This window comes from Patiria miniata, unplaced genomic scaffold (genome assembly GCF_015706575.1).
Source record: "Patiria miniata isolate m_02_andy unplaced genomic scaffold, ASM1570657v1 HiC_scaffold_5, whole genome shotgun sequence".
In the NCBI taxonomy this organism is placed as follows: Eukaryota; Metazoa; Echinodermata; class Asteroidea; order Valvatida; family Asterinidae; genus Patiria; species Patiria miniata.
This window is the reverse complement of record NW_024037072.1, coordinates 8,026,662-8,046,179: the sequence shown is the minus strand read 5'-3', so window position 1 is coordinate 8,046,179 and position 19,518 is coordinate 8,026,662. Positions and strand designations below refer to the sequence as shown.

Below are 19,518 nucleotides of genomic sequence, written 5' to 3'. Positions count from 1 at the left end.
GCTGGCACTGGACACTAAGGGGCGCCCTTTCCTTTTTCTTTACTTTTTTCTGTCAGTGTAATTTCCACGAATTCCTGGATGGAAATGGCAATAGTGTAAGTGGTCCACAGCATCGATTTAAAACCAACACTCGTTGTCTTTTCTAAGGATTTAAAAACAAAAAGGGAGAAGAAAACATTCAATTTTAGTTGCCTTAATATCTAATAGGAGGGCGTAGCCACCGTGGGGCCCCCGAATCCGCCAGATTTTGTGACTCGGACACCCTGAAATGTAAATTTAATTTGTTTTGCTTTTTTTTCCAGCCTAATATACATCATTATTTAATATTGGCCTAGTACCTGTATTGAAACTTTCTTGCCAAACAAATCACAGTTTTTGCTGAGCGTGGCGTGTGACTGGCGTCACTAAACTTGGACTTTCATGCCCGATTAAGAGCCCCCTCTATCGTCAAGTATTGACCATTCGAAAACCAACATGGCGGGTTTATGCAGGCTTTGCTGTCGAAAACCGGCAAACGTTTCGACAGTTGCCAGGATAATTTCAGCCCGATATGCAACGTTTTGTGAGTATATCATATTTTTTCGGAACCTGAAGGCTGAACTGTAGTATTTATTAAATGTAAATTAAGCTGATGCAACGTGATGTAAAATGTTTTCTACTCAAAAAAAGAGTATTTTTTTAGGCTAGGCCAAATTTCTAAATTGTCACTTTTCGCATAGGGTTGCAGACCAGTAAATCGGTCCGAAATTGCCTGCGCCGGCCAAATCACGATTTGCATGCCCTCAAAATCTTCAGTATTTGAGCATGCTGTGGGCCATGAACTTGAGGGATTGTAAACAATATGGGTGGAAGCCGTGCACAGGACTGTGAGCTTGTACATTGTACTTAGTTCCGTTCAACATGTTCAATTTGGATGAAATTGGGGCCCTTAAAAGTTAAAGCGCTCTATTTTGCAGTGGAGGGTAGGCATCGTTTTACAACATGGTGATGGTCTTCAGGATATTTTCAGGGGTGATCATCTTCGGATGGAAATTTCTCCTTAAAGTCATCAGTTAACCCCCCCCCCCCCCCCCCCGAAAATTGAAAAGAAAATGAAAGATGATGAAATAAGCTTTAATTTGATGTGTGTCTCGAACACCTTGGAGAGTTGTGAGTATTTTTCCCGAATCTCTGAAGTGTGAGCATTTACCATTGGGGTCTAGTTGACATATCTGAGCTGGGTGAGTTATAGTCCGAAAATTTGGGACTCTCAATACTGTGTATGAGAGTCCCAAAACTTAAGGTATTGAAAACATGCAAAACAAGAAAATAGACTGGCACCTAAAACAACAAGTCCAACACAGCTTCAGTACTGCATCAATCAACCATGTCAAAAGAATTTAAGAAACATGTGGCATGAAGCGGGAACAAGTCTCAATTTACTACACATTTCTCTATAGTCAAGCTACCAGACTATTGACACTGAGTGAAGAGGTCAGTCTTTTCAAATAGTTGGACCATGGTTGGACATGTACCAGTCTAGTATTTAGCCCCATTTTGAAATCACTTGACATCCCTCTCATGTGCAAAATATTGAAGAAAAGTCTCCTTTAAAAATTGAATTGAGTCTGCAAACTTAGTTGGTGAAATTCTGAGGACCTTTTCTTTGCCCCAGTGGAATTTTTGGAGAAATTTGCTGGCTAAAGTGTGAGTAAAGTGGGCCCGATTTAGTTTTGCATGTTTCAGAGCACTCCAGAGCCCTGTCTGGGTGAGTTACAGTTGTAAACTGGTTCCTGTAATGGAGGAAAAGTGACCAAAGTTTGTGATTGGCTCATCAATCACGTCACATCAATAATCAATATTCCGCATATCAGCTAGCATTTGCTCTATATATCCCGTTATTTTTTTTTTGTATCATAATTTATTTGACATTTACAATTATAGCCGAAGATGACCTGCCAGGCCTGTATCCCAAAACACCTCAAGAGAGGAAGACTGCTGCCAAGAAGTATGGCATGAGGGTGGAGGACTATGAACCCTACCCTGATGACGGTCTGGGCTGGGGGGATTACCCTAAGGGTCAAGACGTGCATGATGACGATAAAGACCCACATGCAGACTGGGATTTCCCCGAAGAAAGGAGAAACTTTGGAGAACTTGTAAGTGGGATAAAAAGTAGACCTCACTGTACTGACCATTTTGTAGGCTTATAGAATGACCAGAATAAATTTAACTGAAAAAGAAATAGGTATTATTGTACTGATCATACTGCTTATATTTGTTTGCCAAAATTTTAGTTTGGGACTTGAAGGAAGGAACACACGGTCACACAGTGTATGACCCTCTGTGCCGCTATGACCTTCATGGACAGAACTTTACAACATCTGACAAATAAACAGTAACTGCAAATTTTGTTTTTAATAGTCCTTCTGTAGAGTTGCACCCGACATATACCTTTGTAGATTCATGTTTGAATGCCCTTGGTATACATATTTGCCATTTTCATGAATTTAATGATATAAACAAGGAACATACTTTCACCTATTGCATGTGTTTGCTTTTCTTTTCGTCAGGTACATATAGAACAAGATTTATTATCTCGTGCAAGACCCAACATATATGCAAAAAGCAACATACCACTGTAAGTATTGGTCTTCTTTAGTTCAGAACCGTTATCAAAACCAGAAATGTGTGTGTCTAATTGAATTCATGATTCTTAAAATGTAACAAAAGTTTCCAAACCTTTATTTAAAAAGTATGTTGTGAGCAAAACTTTAACAGGTCTTTTACGCAGCATTCCTGCTAGAATAATTTGATAATTCACTGAAACTGTGGTTTCTTTCTGACTTTTCAAAATTCCCAGTGTCTTGAGCTCTAAACACAATTTTCTTCCGGCTGTTTGGTTTTGGAATCCTTAACCCTACCCCCCTAGGGTGATTGACTAGGAACCTTCCTCATCCTTGCAAATCCCAATACCGTATGATAAACTGTGCACAGAAACAGATGGACTCTTTTTATTTGTGTTATCCGTAATCCCACGTAAAGCACAGTCAGTTTATTAGTGCAGTACTCATCCTAACAGATTCCAACAAACCCTGGTGTTGGAGTTTGGCTGGTTGGGGATCTTTATGGTTAGGCCAAAAAAAAAAAAAATACTCGGTCTCTGGTCAGCGCGTGCGTTGATTTTAATCATGCGCGTCAACCTTTTTTTTTTTTCCAAATTAACACGTAAGCTACAACAGCGCCCTCTATTGCCGCGCCTCCTCAACTTTTTGTACCAAGGAGCACCAAGGAATGGGGAAATTGCACCAAGGCAAATAATAAAGGGCACCAAGGCAAATTATGGAGGACACCAATGTATAATGAGGACACAAAAAAGCAAAATAGTACCCACCTTGTCTGTACAATACAAGCTTGAAAAAAAAAAAGCCAAAAAAACCCAACAAAAACAACGCGTCGCCGCATCAATTCCTGAACTTCGGTCTGACCAGAGACCGACTATTTTTTTTTTTGGCCTTAATCTAGGACTTCTTAAATTCCATCCCCCTGAATGTGCAATACGCTAATGGAACTTTATAAACTAAGATGTGGGACATTTTGATTTGGATCTTGGCAGTAAAAAGCAGGCGATGATGCTTGGAACCGTTCTAGCAACCCTTGCTGGGTTGTTCTGGATTGGTGGACACTTCAAGAACTTCCAACCTGTGGTAAGTTTATAAATAAAATAATTCCAACTACAGGTGTAGTATGTTTTTCCCTCGTGTTAAAATGAGAATTTCTCCAAGGCAGCAGTTTTAAAGATGGTGTATGACTGAAGATGTTCAAGTGCAAACTGGTTAACTGTAGTTGGACTAACTTTGCCCAAACCCATGCTAGATGGCCATAGTTGTATTAGACTAATCATCTATTGGGGACTATCCTACCAAGGTGGTGGCATCGATCATTACAAGTATACATTACGTGTGCCATAAAGAAGCCGCATAAACCGCTAGCCCATGAAGTTGGTCATGAAAGGGCTCATGCAATGTAATTTTTTTAATGCAATCTTTCGTTTTGCCATTTTTCAAGGGTATTTTGGTGCCTTTTTGGTTTTTATGCTAATGCAAATTTCCATATTAATGAGCAAAAGTGTGATATCGTGTGATGTCATTTTAGGCAGAAACCTCAATGTTACAGCTATTTCAGCACGAAAGTTGCCAGAGTTTTGGAAATTTTGCTGTCTTAAATTTTCTTTTCTTTAGTGATTCGTTGTGTCAGCTGAGCCGATGAACCAACTGTTCTCGCAACTATTTTCACTAAGCAAATTTTGGGTTCACAGTTTGAACAGAAAACTCCTAAACTGAACAGTGTCTTCCTGAAATGACACCACAGCAACAGCGCCCTCAGTTGTCCAAAAAAATGGACAATTTGAAATGTTTAAAGAAGTCTATTTTCAATACAATTAACCAAAAAGGGGATGTCAAATATTGTCCATACATTTAAGAGAAGTAGAAAGTTGCACAAAATATGTTCCTAAGAAAAATTAACTTCATGAACCCTTTAATTGTTTTCCCTGACTTTGCCGTTCTTATGGTTCCTCGTTATTGCAGGGACCGAAGCAGTTTCCTTACAATGATCTCTGGGAGGAGAAGGGAAACAGGCCGGAAGATGTCCCGGAAACAAAGAAGCACTATGTCATCTAATACCTCATCTACGTTATCTAGGTAATACACACTTGCTAACCAGATGCTAATGATGGGTTTCTCTAAGAAAGTAAGGGAAGCTGTGATCGAGTTAGATGGTATTAAGGGATGTACATTTTGTAATCCAGTGGCCCCACCTCCCTCTACCTTCCACCTTTCCTGATTTGCCATTTGAGATCCATTGCATCAAATACAGTTGCCTCTCATTAATACAAATTCAGTTACAATTCTGGTTATAGTGAATGTAAATACTCGGTCCTGACTGTGCATTTGAATGGGACTGGCACTCCTCTTACTAAAAAAAAAATGGATAAACCATTTATGGCTGGGTCTGGCTCAGATTTTAATAACGAGCATCAACTGTATGAAATAAATTGAGAGGTTTTGAAAGTTTTAACGTTTGACAGAAATCATTGCCTCCTAGAGTGTAGACATTGACATTGGGAGCGTGGCCGCCATAGGCCGTGAGCTCGGTTCAATTGATACAGTAATGGTAGATTGTCAGTGTTGTGTTCTTGGAGACCGTACAAATATAAATATGTTGTAAAGCAGCGCAAACATATTTCTACCTCCTCAGCTCATCCCTCTTTCATTTACGTTTTCTTGCGTTTTGAAAAAAAAGTATTAAGGGAAAATAAATTACATAATAATGCTGTGGCATGTTTTTAAGACTGGATGTAGATGGGAGAGGTCATTGGTTGGATTGCTTACTGGGGCATCAGACATTGAGTTTTATGTATTTATAGTCATTTTTGTTTTCAGATATTTTGGAATGAACAGTTTTGCTGTGAATAATTAGAAAGGAATGGTCAAATGCTCGAGTTGGATCTGATGTTTAAATTTTTAGAAAGTTTGGAATTTTAATGTTATATGCATTGTTAATACAGTGTAATGATGAAACTCAAACATCTCCAGAGTGTGCATTATTACCCCTGCTCCTCATGCTTATGTATTCCCATGACCTCAACTCCCTAGTAACTCACACAGCCCGGTGTGTAAGTTGGACATTACTGGGTGAGGAGCAAGTATATGTGTGGAAAAAAAGCTTGCATTGCTTGGAATGTTCCACTAGTGATCTGGCCCATGTTGAATATTGGGATTTTGGAACCCACCCTATTCCCACTGGGAACAACCTAGAGTGACTAGGTGTTCCCAGTGGGAATAATGTGAGAAAACTAGGTGTTCCCAATGGTAACCGATTAGGAAAAGTAGTTACATGTATTCCCACTTGGAAAAGATTTAAAAACAAGGTGATCCACTGGGAACATGGAAAAAACTAGGTGTTAACACTAGGAATAGTCTGGGAATGTTACAAATCCTGGGAATCGATAGGAAAAACAACGTACATGACATTGTACATGCACAGATTGGAAAAACGAGGTGATCCACTTGGAATGGTATGGGTGTTTCCACCGTACACAGATTGGGAAAAATAGATATTGCCACATGTCTTGCAAGTGCGCTAAACACTACAACAGCTTGTTCCAGCTGGGAGTATGCCATGAACATTGATTGTAGCATGTACAAAACACAAATGTACCTGACGGTGCCGGTACCAAGTGTCGAGGTTTCTCCCTTAAGGTAACGTGTCCTGCTCAAGGACTTGTCTTGCTCAGCACCGTTATCAACTAACTGGACTGGCATTCATTATCTGTAGTACCAAATAATACGAACGTCCAACAAAAGAAATACAGCCACAGGTTACTTGTCACTGATATAAATTTAATACAGTGTAATATGAAAACTACTTCACAAATATTTCATTTGACAAGAAGGCGTAGTAAAATATTAAGTATTTGTGGTATTTGTGATTAAGTACTGGTATTTGTGTTAATGGCAAGAACAAGAACTTGGTAATTTAATATACATTTATATATCAATTTTTAAAAATCGTTTACACATCCAGGTTACATTGATCCCGTAGTAACTTTTCACATCACGCGAGCTACGTTGTATTCTGACAGACTTTATGAGTAACTCATTATAGAATATACAGCTTTAAATCAAGCCATTTGTAAATAGTGTTTTTACTACAACTAATGATAATGATACAACTGATAATTTGATATCTATTAATAAGAAAATCGTTTACAAAGACATGTAAAATATATCATGAAAAATCGATGGTATTGTGACTTTTCACATTGGGAAAGGGCGTAGCGAATGATGTCATATTTTGACCGACTTTTTGAGTCAAAAAGCAAACAGTTCGGGAAATCTATCCATTGACTCATGGGAAATGGGTGGATTTCTCGTTCATATCATGACCCAATGAGTCTGATTAGTACGGACATGCGGTTGTTTAGTTGTTAGTTATGATTTGTCCTCGGTTGTAAGTATCAGCGTCCGGTGAAGTTGATATCGAGAGTAGGTTATCGGACAGGTGTTGCACGCAGGACATAATCGCCCCCGGAATTGTTCGCTTGTCACATCAGAAGTGTAGATGATCATGACACCTGTGTTATTCCTTTGGGTTTCCGTCAGGAGCTTCAGTACATTTATTTTATCAGGCTGCACCGCCTTTAGTGTAGCCCGATACTCACGAGACCGGGGGAAATGAAATGATACAAACATATATCTAAATAAATTCGACAGTTTTTTTTTTACAATATATAATTATTATGTACATTGTACAAACAATTAAGTACAGAGCGTGAAATTTGCAGGCGATGACATAAATAACAGTCCAAAGACTAAAAAATACTGGACAAATTTAAAATTACATAACATTTTAAATAAGTACCGGAACAGTTAAAAATTGTACCGAAAACAGCAGTTACATTTTGTTAATGTGGAAACACCAATTCATAAATATTTTCTTGATAAAGATACATAGGTTAAAGCTTTAGTATCATATTGTTATCCTATTCACATCAACTGTACTTAGACGTTGTATTTTAATGTTGCCAGTTAGCACCGTTAATACAAAGACATTTGAAACGAAGAACGCACGACTCGCTGTACTGCATCGGCGCAATTCCACGGAGAAGTGGACACGACTGTGAAGTGGAAAACTTAGGAAACCTTAAGAACTACAAGCCCCACGACCTCAAATGTGGTATCAAATAAAAGGGGGAAAACAAGATCCTTTTATTTGAGTGGTTTAAGAACCTTATTTTCACACGGGGGGCAGATGGTTTTTCACACGGGGGGCAGATGGTTACTTGAAGCTGAGATCGTATTTGCCTTGACGATACCGTTGATATGCGAAGAATTCCACGATTAGTAGGATCGGACACATGGCCGACACGCAACCAATCATGACGAAGGACAAATAGTAGCTCATTGTCTGATCGTAGATCCAACCTGGAAAAAGTGTGGATGAAAATACAAAAAGGTACGTTTACATATATAGTCAGGCTTGAACTGAAAATCTCAATACCGTAACCGACATTATTGTGACTCAGTCGGTCAGTCAGTCATTCACTCAGTCCGTTAGTCCAAGACCATCAATCAGTGGGGGAGTCGGTCAGTCACTCCGTCAATCAGTCAGTCATTGACTCAGTCAGTCGGGGAGTGAGTCACTCAGTCAGTAACAGTTCCTACGTTGGAGAAACAGGGAGAAAGAACACAAAGGAGCTCTTAGACTGAACAATCCATCTCTTTCAGCAGTTGCAGAACACGCCCTTAATACTGGACACAACATTGGATGGGACAATGCCCACATTATCGACTTTGAAACATATTTCTGGCCAAGAAAGGTGAAATAATCCATCTGGATCAAAAGGATTAATCCCTCACTGAATAGGGACTATGGTTACTCATTATCACCTATCTACGCTCCAGTGATCTCGGGACAACAGACAGCAAGAAACTGAGTACACAATCACTTGGCTTGAGAAAGTCCACAGGAGTGGATGAAAGCTTGCCTACTAATTTTCAGGTTGGTAGAAGCTTAAACTACATGTTAGTCAGTGACTGTTTGCCCTTCGGTGTGGCAAAAAGGAAGGTGATATCCAGTGATTGTAAGACATGCCTCATGGAAGGGATATGTAATTCTCAGAGGTGATCGGGTCAGATGTGGCTCAATGCCAGAGAGGGCAACGATTTAAGATGTGTGATCTTTTCTGTGCCTTTCAAACCCGTGCGCCACATTGGGTCGTTACCTTTTCTTCCCACTCCCTTAATATATTCCATTTTCTTAAACATTTCACCAAGTTCATTTTCATTTTCCCGTGCTAAGCATACCTGGAAAGAAGCCAGCACCAATCCGGACAACCGCCGAGATGACGTTGGTCCAACCAAGGCTCTTGGCAAGCCTTTCCACTCCCACCACCTTTCTCAAGAACACCTGTATCATGCTACCGGCCACACCCAATGCCACACCATTCACCAGACACGCAGTGATCATAACAGCAGGTGTAGCCATCCAAGAATCCAGTAGGAATATCACTGCAGTCACGGCTGTGGATAAACCAATCATGACCCGTCTGGTTACCAGTCTCCTGTCCACGATAGGTCCGTGGCAAGCCTTACCAACCAAGTTCCCGACTGCTGTGATGGTCACAAACAAAGCTGCTTGGATCTTTGTGAATCCCACATCCACCGCGTGAGGCACGAAGTAGATGGTCCAAGCTGAGAACACGAACCTGATACAAGAGGTGATGGTGACGCTCACGAAGAAAGGGAACTCCTTAAAGACGGTGACGCCGGAGGCCTTGGCAAGCCTTCCGTAGCCAGAGCGGCGCAGATTTCCTGGGGATTCCTGGTCTTCATCGGCCACGGATTCAAGGTCATCCTGCGGTTCACTCGAAGAAGGCTCCGTTTGGCATTCATCCTTACCTTCGTCCTCGCTCGAAGGGGGATGCAGAGGCAGCAGACAGCCGCACACTACCATATTCAAGGACAATCCACCTACGATAAAAAGCGCCCCCCTCCAGTAATATTCGTCCAATAAATACTGCACCAGCGGCGTCATGACAAACAGACCGACGGATGACCCGGCGGTCGCAATACCGTTTGCGCATGCGTATTTCCGAGAGAAGTGACGCGCGAGTTCAATTTCTATGGTGATGATGGTGAAACCATAGCCGGCACCTAGAAAAAAAACAAATCGAGTATTTGAATCTGTTTCAGTCAAATCGGTAATCTATCAATATATGGATTTAATTTGGAAAATGTGTTCGTTACCCTACTTTGCTCGTCCCCACCGCTGGAGGACTCTGGTAACCTCTAATTTTGTTTAAGCGCTCTCATTGGCTACAGTTTGTACATCTATTGACCCAAGGTTAGCACATTAATGTGCGCATGACCCGTGCGCACGAAATACCTGTACATTGCACCTGCCCACAATGCTTTGCGAAGCCTGCGTTTTCTTCACAGAATGTTTTGAAGGAGAATTGGCAGTTATCAGCGTCCTCAGATAATGAGCGGTGGGGACCAGCGAATACTCCATACCTGAAAGCACTCCAAGACATGCTCCGAACTGGAAGACGGTTTGTGCGAAGGATGCCAGGCAAAGCCCAACAGCGACAGATGTGCCGCTGATGACGACGATATATCGCGATGGGAATCGACGACTCAGCACTCCTGCTGGTAAAGCTGCAATGAGGAATGATCAAAATGATCAGGGTACCGGTGTAGCCCTCTAGCGAATATTGATATACAAAATGTATGTATGAATGAATGAACATAAAAGTCCGTGGTATTTCCTTACTTTGGACGTTTTTTTACTATTATCATAACCAAAAACATGTTTTCGAGGCAATGCTGGACGGTTTCGCGAAAGCGAGTACATGTACAAGCACGTTTGTTTATGGTGTAAATCGAGGATTTTCTTTCGTTCCTCTTCCCTTTTCCCTTGTTTGTGCTTAAACTTTTTCGCAACAGCTCTCATTAGTTCTGTACACGTTTTCCAATCGAGGTCGTCCTTGATTTGGTTCCTGTCCTCAATTCACCGGTGATGTTGCACGTGTGTGTTCTCGATTTATACCATAAACAAACGCCGCAAACTGTTTGTTACAGCCAAGGTTGTGACTGTGTCCACAGCTCACTGCGGGATGATGAACGAAATCCTGAAAATTTACGGACTTTGAGCTTTTCATGGCGCTGTCAAGGACAGGATCAACGTGGCGTTTTTAACGATGCAAACTTAAATAGATAACAAAAAATCATAATGCACTTTGTATCCATTCTAGGGGTTGTTACCAAAACTTTGATTTGAAAGTTAATTCAGTTCTTGTATTTTTTTTTATTTCAATACCATGATCGCTTCACAGCTACTGTTGCTATTCCTAGCGGGACTCACTGACTGACTGACCTCACTGACTGACCACACTGCTTGTGACTGATTAGACCAGATAATATTGTTTGGCTGGTGAAAAGAGCCGGGCAGTATTATCGTATAGGTTTGCCTGATTTCATGTTTGTTTGTTTTCAATTTGTAAATGACATATTGACACCAGACATGTGTATACCTTTCCTTTATACCTCAAACTTACATCCTAGTACCCATAACGCCAGTGAATGTAATGCAAATCTTTTTATGTGTAGTCTTCTGATGATTATATTTAATTCCATGTTTATCCAGTCGTTGGTCTTGAAATGATGTAATTCTATGTCTGTTCATATTCCTTGTCTTACCCCTCCCCTCTCATCCTCTCCCCCTTCCCACCCTCTCCATTTGATGTTGTTTTTTTTAATTTTATTTTTATATATGATATTTTAGTCTTTCGCTGCTCTTGTAAAGTAGTTTTGTTTTTAATGATTAAACATTGTAAATGTTCTTTACAATTCCGCTGCTGGCGGCGAAAAAAGACATAATAATAAACCAATCAATAATTAATAAAAATAATAATAGAATAATGGCTAAATCGTGGAGGGCCAGGGAGGAATCAAGCCCACTGTGTGGACCAGCTGCTGATGCATGGAGAAAGTTCCTTTCATTGGATAGAACTTTGTGGGCTCTAACCTACATGCAAACTGGTCCAGCTTTTGACTTGTTACTACTAGTACTTTGGGTTATCAAGTTGACAATACGAGCATGGCATGGCCCAACTCTGGTCTGGAGGTCAGAGGGATCTTTTCAATGACCTTATCTTTTTACGACCGTTTTGGTATTTACATGGTGCCATATGCCAATCCATAGGCCGTTAGCGGACGACGCTGATACTGGGCGTTGTTGTCGCCTGCGGGGTTCGGGGCCCACTTTAGGGCCTCAAAAAATGGATTCTAGACACCCTGTGGTGCGATCTGAGGCAATTTCTGACCACATTAACCTTCTCTTCTTTTTTTTTAACAAAAGATCATCATTAAAACATCATTTTCGAGTTTGCAGTCATTGAATCAGCTATTCTAAAGAATAAAATCATTATGTAGGCTACATTTTTTATTTGGGGACGAAAAAATAAAAGTTTTTTTTTGGGGGGGGGGCCAAACGATATGACAACCCCACTTTAAAAAGTATGACCCGGTACGTGCCCCGCCGATTGACGCCCATCATGCCTAGTACACACTAGCGAAAAAAACTTTCTGTTCATTTCCCCTATACTTTTAAAATCACATTGGAACTATGGAGGAATAAAAAATATGGTTCAACTATACAGTTGAACCGACAGCATTCCTGCAAAGTCATCGCAAGGTCAAACGCTATAAACAAAATACCAGACATGTGTAACGATTTTGGTGCAAGTTAGTGTCTGGGTATTGCGTGTTGTATGGATGTGCCGCAAGGCTGATTTCCAAAGAGTGAAGAGATCAAGCACTCCATACCGAAACTACAAACGTGACGATTGGGAATGAAGACCATTAGCCTATACGTGGGACAGACCCAGTTATCGCACGGGTGATTCCATTTTCAAGTATTTCGACATAAATCGCAGTGTTTTTCACCTACTGAAAAATAAAAAGAGTAGGCCCTATGTACATTATAATGCAACAATTTGTAATTTTAAAAAGCATGCCAGGAAAAGAAATGTCAACATGCACATAAACAAAGCGTGGCTAAACCTGCGTAAGGGCCGCACAGAAACACACTGCGGCAGCAGGGTAGTAAACAAGACAGTCCTGTATATTTACATAGACGTTCTGTGGAAAGGGGAAAAGGTGGGCACTCGATCCCCCCCGGAAAAAAAAACAAAGGGGGAAAAGGAAGTGAAAGAAAATTGTTAAAAAGAAGACAAGTAGGGCGAAGTCAGTAATGTCAACTGAATGCAGATTTAAAACTAGAAACCATCGAAAAGGGGCTTAGAAAGCATTTATACATCTTACTGGCCCTAAAGGGACATCAAAGACGTAAATAATTTATTTCACATAATTTTTTTTCACGACAACGAAAATTTGTTTCACGACATCGAAATATTTTTTTCACAACATCATACTTTTTTCACGGCTTCGCAATTTTTTTTTTTACAACATCGCAAAATCATTTCAAGACATTTTTTTCGCGACATAAAATACACGATATGCATTCATGTGTGAATTACTTTATTTGTCGCAGAACTGGTCTTGCGTGCGCTTGATCTTAATTTCTTCGGAAGTAATTCAAAGCACGCGGACACCGTCGCGGCAAGTGCCTAGTTTGGCAACTTTAGCTAGGCCTATATAATATTCGTCAACCGCTATGCAGCAAGCCAGACGGTTCGATTTTACTTCTGGAGCAAAACCCATTCGTTTTGTAAGTGAAATATCAAGATCCGTCAGAGAAAGGTATGTTGGAAAACACGTATTCAGTGTGTTCAAGGTCATCAGAAGAAAAGTAGAGGGAAAATGTTCACGACCAAAAAATCACGACAACAATGCATGTAGTGAATTTCATGTCACAAAAAAAGGTGGGGTCTTTTTTCAATCTCGTGAAATGGTCAGAAATTGCCTCATATCGCACCTCGGAGCATCTAGAATCCACATTTTTTTCGGGGCCCTTAAGTTAAGCGGGCCGGCCTCGAACCCCACGCCGTAAGGGCTTCGCGTTTCGTGCTCGCATTAGTTCTGATCAAGGTATGCCCCCCCCCCCCCCCCCCACACACACACACACAAACACACACACACTTTTGAGAAGCGATTGACGCCCCTGGAAATTAAATGCCTTTATTACATATTTCTTGGCAGATACACCTTCCAAAAATGAGTTGTGGGCATGGAATCACGGATCCTACACACAAGGATTGACGACTCGCCCAACTCGTGAACACTGCGCGCGGCCGCTTTCGGATTTGCATGGTTCTGCGCCCGATCCGGCGTCGAAGTCTGTCAAGCCAGCGAATTATATTTTTGAATATTCATGAGTCAACGTTTTTGGTCTTTATTATTGAATTCTGATAAGTGACAACTACATAACCATGGTAATGCCGAGCACAATATCTTTAGCTTTAAGATGAACAATGAAATGTCACTTTTGTTTCATGGGTTCGGCATCACATCTCTCTTAAAAAAAAATTGAAAAAAGCCTACTTAAAAACGAGATTTGGGTAAACAGTGTTCTCAAAATTTGACGTGAATTTCCCGGGTAAATACTTCATCTATGACGACAAAAACCGCACAATACCATCTGTTATATCCTGAACTATTTATTTCTTTATATTTTTGGAACAATTATATCTTAAACAAGGAGTAGTTTTGCTTACAGTTTTATGAATATTTCCGTTTTAGATGTCATGCGAAAACCCAACACAATGGCACATCTGGATAATTCGCGATTACAAGCCAACGGGTATTAATGACCGTTATCATTCGTCTAGACAAGTCCGCTCAGTGCATTTTGTACTAGAGCTCAGAACAGTCGTTTATCCTGGTGTCTAGGATCCGTGATGGAATTAGCAATAGGCCTACAGTACATTGTGCTCGTTGTTTTTGTGAAACACCAGGGGTCGATGTCAAGTAAAAACAAACAGTTGCGTACGTGCGCTGGCCTCGGGCTGATATCTTGAACTTGTAATCTTAAAGCCGTTAATTTAGCGCAGGGGCTAGCTTAAAATATCCAGCTCACTATATAGGCTCATGAAACATTTCCTTAGCCTACTAAGCTTGATATTTACACATGGGCTTCATTGCATCATATAGCCGTTAATGCAATGCATCCTGCTTGTGACTGGTAATCTGAATATCATTGCTGAGCTATTTGCCATTTCGCCGCCACCAGCATGTCGTAAACAAGGTGGTCCTCGAACCACCCGTTTAAAGAGTGACTTGTAATATTCAGGGTCAGACTGCTTGGTGTGTGGCAATGGCAATGGGTAGTGTAATAAATGAGGATGAGAAGGCCCTGATCAGTGTCGAAATAATTGTGGGTATAGTAATGAGGGTGGAATTGTATGAACTGCTAATATAGGTTTTCCCTGTTATTTTAACACTTATATCACACGAATTCCCTATATCGAAACTTAAATTTCGAATGACAAAAAAAACGAATTTGCTTTTTCAATTCCAACGCCGATTGCAACTAAACGAATTTCACAAATTTAGGACGAATCGGTATGCTAAAAATTTGAAGTATACATGAAATATAGTAGTGGTTTTTTGAAATTCAGATTGAGAATTGAGCTTGGCGATGTTCGGGGACGAAATTAAAGTATCGATGTAGGGAATTAGTGTGATACAAGTGCTAAAATAACCTAAAACCTATAATGATAGAAACATTACACTGAATTGCAGCATTATGAAGTGAAGACTCTACAGTTGCGCATTTAAGCTTAGAGGACGTGGTCTGTAAAAGTAAAACTAAACTTGGTATGTGACCTTTGACATCTTCAACTTTTCAATTTTCAGCCTATCTTACAACTGAACCTCAGATGACCTTTGCCCTTGGTATGTGACCTTTGACAATTATCGTATGAAGGTTGCCATGTTGCACTGAAATTGGACTTCAATATTTCGAATGAGACCAATTTTAAATGTCCAGTCTATTTATCAACTTGACCTCAGATGACCTTTGACCTTGGTATGTGACCTTTGACAGCATAATTATGAAGGTTCCCGATCCCATGTTGCATCTATGACTCAAGTTTGGTTCCAGTACTTCATGTCACGGACATACGGACAGACATGCATAGTGATTGCATGTCTCTTTCCTGAACTTCGTTTCGGACATCGGCGAGACAAAAATGATAAGATGGATTACTTGGTGTATATCTTACATGATAAATCCATTATTGTCATCATGAAGGAGATTATAGATCCAACCAGCCATGTGTGAGTGTCGAAGTATTCCTTGAGCGTCGGTAGGAGAACACCCAAACCTTTGCTGGTTCCCGCGAATAGGATGTAGGCGACATGCATGGCGAGTAGAACCAAATACGCGCGACCACCATTGCTGCTTGTCCTGCATGTAGTCATGATGATGTCGTTGCAAATCCCGGTCCAAGTCGATGCGCGGTATTACCAATGAGTCCGAATTTCATAGAAACGTAAATTCACGCTACACCGGCAATCAAAAATACACCCTACACCGTGTCCAATGTCGGTGGTCCTTTCTCTATGATGCTAAGAGCTTTCACTCACTGCTGTAGTGCTGTTCCCGCATTATGCATGAAGACCCTAGCAGCAAAAGGTCTACGGTCTGACACTCTCATTCCCTATGACAGCTTGACTGGGGTCACACTTACTCCATGGTCATGCACGCGCACGGGGAGGGATGGCCTTCAGATGGCATGCACAGTCGGCGAATGAACAGAGCGACTGTGGACGTTTTTCAATCCGCTGTCTCATCTCAGGAACGGCTAAGCCCTTAGTTTCGGGTTTTTTGTTTGTTTTAGGTTCTTGGTGTATTTTGATACAGAAACAATAATAGTATTGTGTGAAGTGTCTGCGTTGTGGTCTTTTTGTGTTGGATTAGGTGTTTGGTTTGTGTATTATTTTGGCTTCTGTAGCCGCTTGGTTGAAGTCGATACCGCGACGAAGCCGTGTTTTCGACAAATGACCCTCGACCGATGATGTGCATGAATTATCAGTGCAAACCTGCCGGACAAAAATTAATCTGGGAGTGCGTTCCGTATCACTGCATTTTAATAGCAGTCGTAAACTATGACGCCAAGGTCGCATGTTAGCGATATTGTTGCATAATTAAAGCTATAGTCCATCATTTGAAGCTATCCAAAAAGTAACTGACGTAATTATTGCTGAACAACATATACTTGGTGTAAAGATAGTAAGGGGACTAAACTCCCCGTGAAATTATTCTTTCTGACTTGCTGTCATTTTGCAGACATCAACGAAAGAAGGCCTTTCCAACGATGCGTCTAAAGACGCATGGTTGGAAATTTCTGTTAGTATAGTAGTACGTTTTTTAATTCAAGCGTTGACTCGACGCGCACGGGCGCGCGGTTGCTATAATTCGTTGGATCAGTGCGCGACATCGCGTAGCTGCAATCGGCTCAGTGAGAACGTGTCTCGGACACTGAATTCAGGCCCAATTCAAAACACGATTCAGCAACTTTTGATTGGAAATCGAGATCCCAGAATGTTGTTTTCTCAGAATATACAGCATTCACTGAGCTGAAAGTTCATCAGGTTAGTTGTTCAGCACCGGCACCCTCCTTTAAATTTTGAGCACGTTTGTTGCTTCAAACGAACAAAATGTACAAATTACAAATGATGGACTGTACCTTTAACTATTTTGTGACCTGTTCAGTTACACAGGCGACTGTGGTAAGAATCGCAAAGAAACAGCAAATCATTGTAAGTAGCTAAAAATGACCAGCAACAAATTGGATATTTCACACGTATTATAAAAATTTAAAAACAAAATTATAATGAAGTTTTCTTAGAGGTCTTAAGTACCGATTATGAAGCAATAAATTATGCCTTTGAATATCTAATACCAAACTAACTGATTGAAGCCAACACAATTATATTGAACGGCAAAGCCATATGTAAACAACGGCACATTCTAAACTCATACTTATGAAGTGCAAAGTCCAACAAAATAATTCATGGATAAAATCCTTCCGGTCAAATTCCAAAGTCACATATTGAAGGGAAAACTCAAACTGATATATGTTATTTCAAAGTCGAATACTAAATGGAAACTCTAGATTATATTCAGTTTCAAATTTATACACAAATTCCCAGCGATTACACTACATTCTTTTGGACAGTAAAAACAAAGTTGTTAACGGGGAAAGTGAAATAACACCGTTGGATGTGTGCTGTGACTTTCAAATAAAATTCTCTCTCGTTCGCTGTATTCATTTTTACAATTATGTGAGTAAACGAATAATATGCAAATGAAATTAATAAACTGCTATTTATGTTACACTGTCAGAGTCACGTACGCATGCATCTTGTTGGGTTTGCTGACATTAAGTTCTGAATTAAATGAATGAAGACGTCCACACACAGTAAACAGTTTTTAAGGTTTGGATTTTTGTCTTGGGTTTGATATTTTGTCATTTCTTCAACAACAAAAACAGTACACGCAGCCTCATTTAACGTTGGAAATACCGTACGCGGCTCTTTTCTTGGGTGTACAATTTGACCGAGCTTATGGTACATGCATGCACTACACCGATAGCAACTAAAGATAATTTACAGAGCAATGCCGGAAAGGTAGGATATATTTTCGAGCGAGTGGAGCGCTGTATAACGCCGTTTTATGCATTTTTTGGCGGGGGAGAGGAGGAGCTTGACCAAGGGTCGCTGTTCGAAGCGGACGATAGTTGACACTGTACTATCGGATAATAAAGTTGCAGTGACTTAGGTAAATGACTAGACTCGAGTCCGACTCGACTCACAATTTCAGTTGTTGCGACTCGACTCGACTCGAGCCCCAATGGGTATACATAACTGACTCGACTCGACTCCAGTTACTGCGAGCAAATCACTTAAATGAGTCCCTCATCGACTCAACTCGAGTCGAAGGCTAGTAATAACCTTGGAGACCCAAAACTATATATTTACTGTGACGTACGGTAGAATGTTATTTATGTTCGACGATTTTGTGCATCAAATATACTCGGATCGTACGGGCGAACTTTTTGCTGCGTCATGTACAATTTTGAATTTGACCACCGTTACCGAGATTTTTCAAAACTTCGTCTTCATTCAGCTCCTCCTGCTAACAGTGCTATTTGGGTGCTTAATTTTGAAGATTCCAGATCAACATTAGTCAATTTTATATTACAGAAACATCAAACTGTATTATCATAACTGTATAATATTACGAAGCAAGTGATTTATTTGAAAATTTGATCAGAACATTAAAAGCTAACAGTGATAAAGCGAAATCGGAAACGAAGCCAAGCTTTGAAAAAGGGCCAGCGCCAACAATGTCGTCATGTTTATTTTCAGCCACGGAGGCTGCCTGACCTACAATTTAGACGTGAGCGTCGGAAAAAAATTGTCAGGTCTTGGGAACCAGTCTGCTATCCCAGAACCAGACTTTAATTTAAAACACATTTCCCAATTCTTGGTTTCATCATTGGTTTCGGGCGATTTCTTAAGCCTGTGGTGAGTCTTTCCAAAATTGTGGTGTTCAAGTAATTCACTAGCCAAGTCTGGTGCTAAGAACGCAGTGACTCCCTCTCCTCCGTATTCTAATCCCAACACCACGCCTCTTGTTGACTACAAAATAGTACAGCTCTGTGGCGCGCACGCGTGTGTAAAGGGCGCTCGCTCTCGGAGAATGGCTGCACAATCTAACCCTTGCAAGAGGTCCTGTGCGAAAAGCCTTATAATTTAAGTCGTTCCTCAGCTCAGAAAACGCAACGGATGGAAAAGTGAAAATAGAAAGTCTGACATTGATGGCGGTGCTAGGGCGTTAACTACTAGTGCGTATACTACAAGGAAACGTCAGTTCGGCAACTGTTTTAGGCTTTAATATATTATTAGATCGTTCTTTAAAATGCAATGAGACGCATGACCTACCTAAAATACAGATTGATGTTTCGGGGGAATTAGAGCTTTCCGTCCATTTATAAGATTGCCA

The 19,518-nt window shown here is 40.6% G+C and overlaps 2 protein-coding genes across 2 annotated transcripts; one reads left to right on the top strand and one right to left on the bottom strand.

Annotated features, from left to right (window-relative positions):
* The first annotated feature begins 408 nt into the window (after positions 1 to 408).
* On the top strand, positions 409 to 5,567 carry LOC119741034 (NADH dehydrogenase [ubiquinone] 1 beta subcomplex subunit 8, mitochondrial-like). The gene is made up of 5 exons (XM_038216627.1): positions 409 to 562; positions 1,924 to 2,138; positions 2,553 to 2,620; positions 3,596 to 3,686; positions 4,569 to 5,567. Exons 1-5 carry the CDS (start codon positions 475 to 477, stop codon positions 4,659 to 4,661), a joined length of 555 nt encoding a protein of 184 aa, XP_038072555.1. The 5' UTR covers positions 409 to 474; the 3' UTR covers positions 4,662 to 5,567.
* Positions 5,568 to 6,781: 1,214 nt separating this feature from the next.
* LOC119741032 (monocarboxylate transporter 13-like) lies at positions 6,782 to 16,215 on the bottom strand. The gene is made up of 4 exons (XM_038216626.1): positions 15,731 to 16,215; positions 10,059 to 10,202; positions 8,850 to 9,698; positions 6,782 to 7,967 (listed from the first exon to the last, which is right to left on the bottom strand). Exons 1-4 carry the CDS (start codon positions 15,927 to 15,929, stop codon positions 7,822 to 7,824), a joined length of 1,338 nt encoding a protein of 445 aa, XP_038072554.1. The 5' UTR covers positions 15,930 to 16,215; the 3' UTR covers positions 6,782 to 7,821.
* Positions 16,216 to 19,518: the final 3,303 nt, after the last annotated feature.

Coding starts and splice junctions, on each gene's coding strand:
- LOC119741034 (XM_038216627.1), top strand. CDS start 475: ATGGCGGGTTTATGCAGGCTTTGCTGTCGAAAACCGGCAAACGTTTCG. Junction 563..1,923: donor AGCCCGATATGCAACGTTTT/GTGAGTATATCA, acceptor TTACAATTATAG/CCGAAGATGACCTGCCAGGC. Junction 2,139..2,552: donor GGAGAAACTTTGGAGAACTT/GTAAGTGGGATA, acceptor TCTTTTCGTCAG/GTACATATAGAACAAGATTT.
- LOC119741032 (XM_038216626.1), bottom strand. CDS start 15,929: ATGACTACATGCAGGACAAGCAGCAATGGTGGTCGCGCGTATTTGGTT. Junction 10,203..15,730: donor GACAATAATGGATTTATCAT/GTAAGATATACA, acceptor TCCTCATTGCAG/CTTTACCAGCAGGAGTGCTG. Junction 7,968..8,849: donor TGGTGCTGGCTTCTTTCCAG/GTATGCTTAGCA, acceptor CACTTTTTCCAG/GTTGGATCTACGATCAGACA.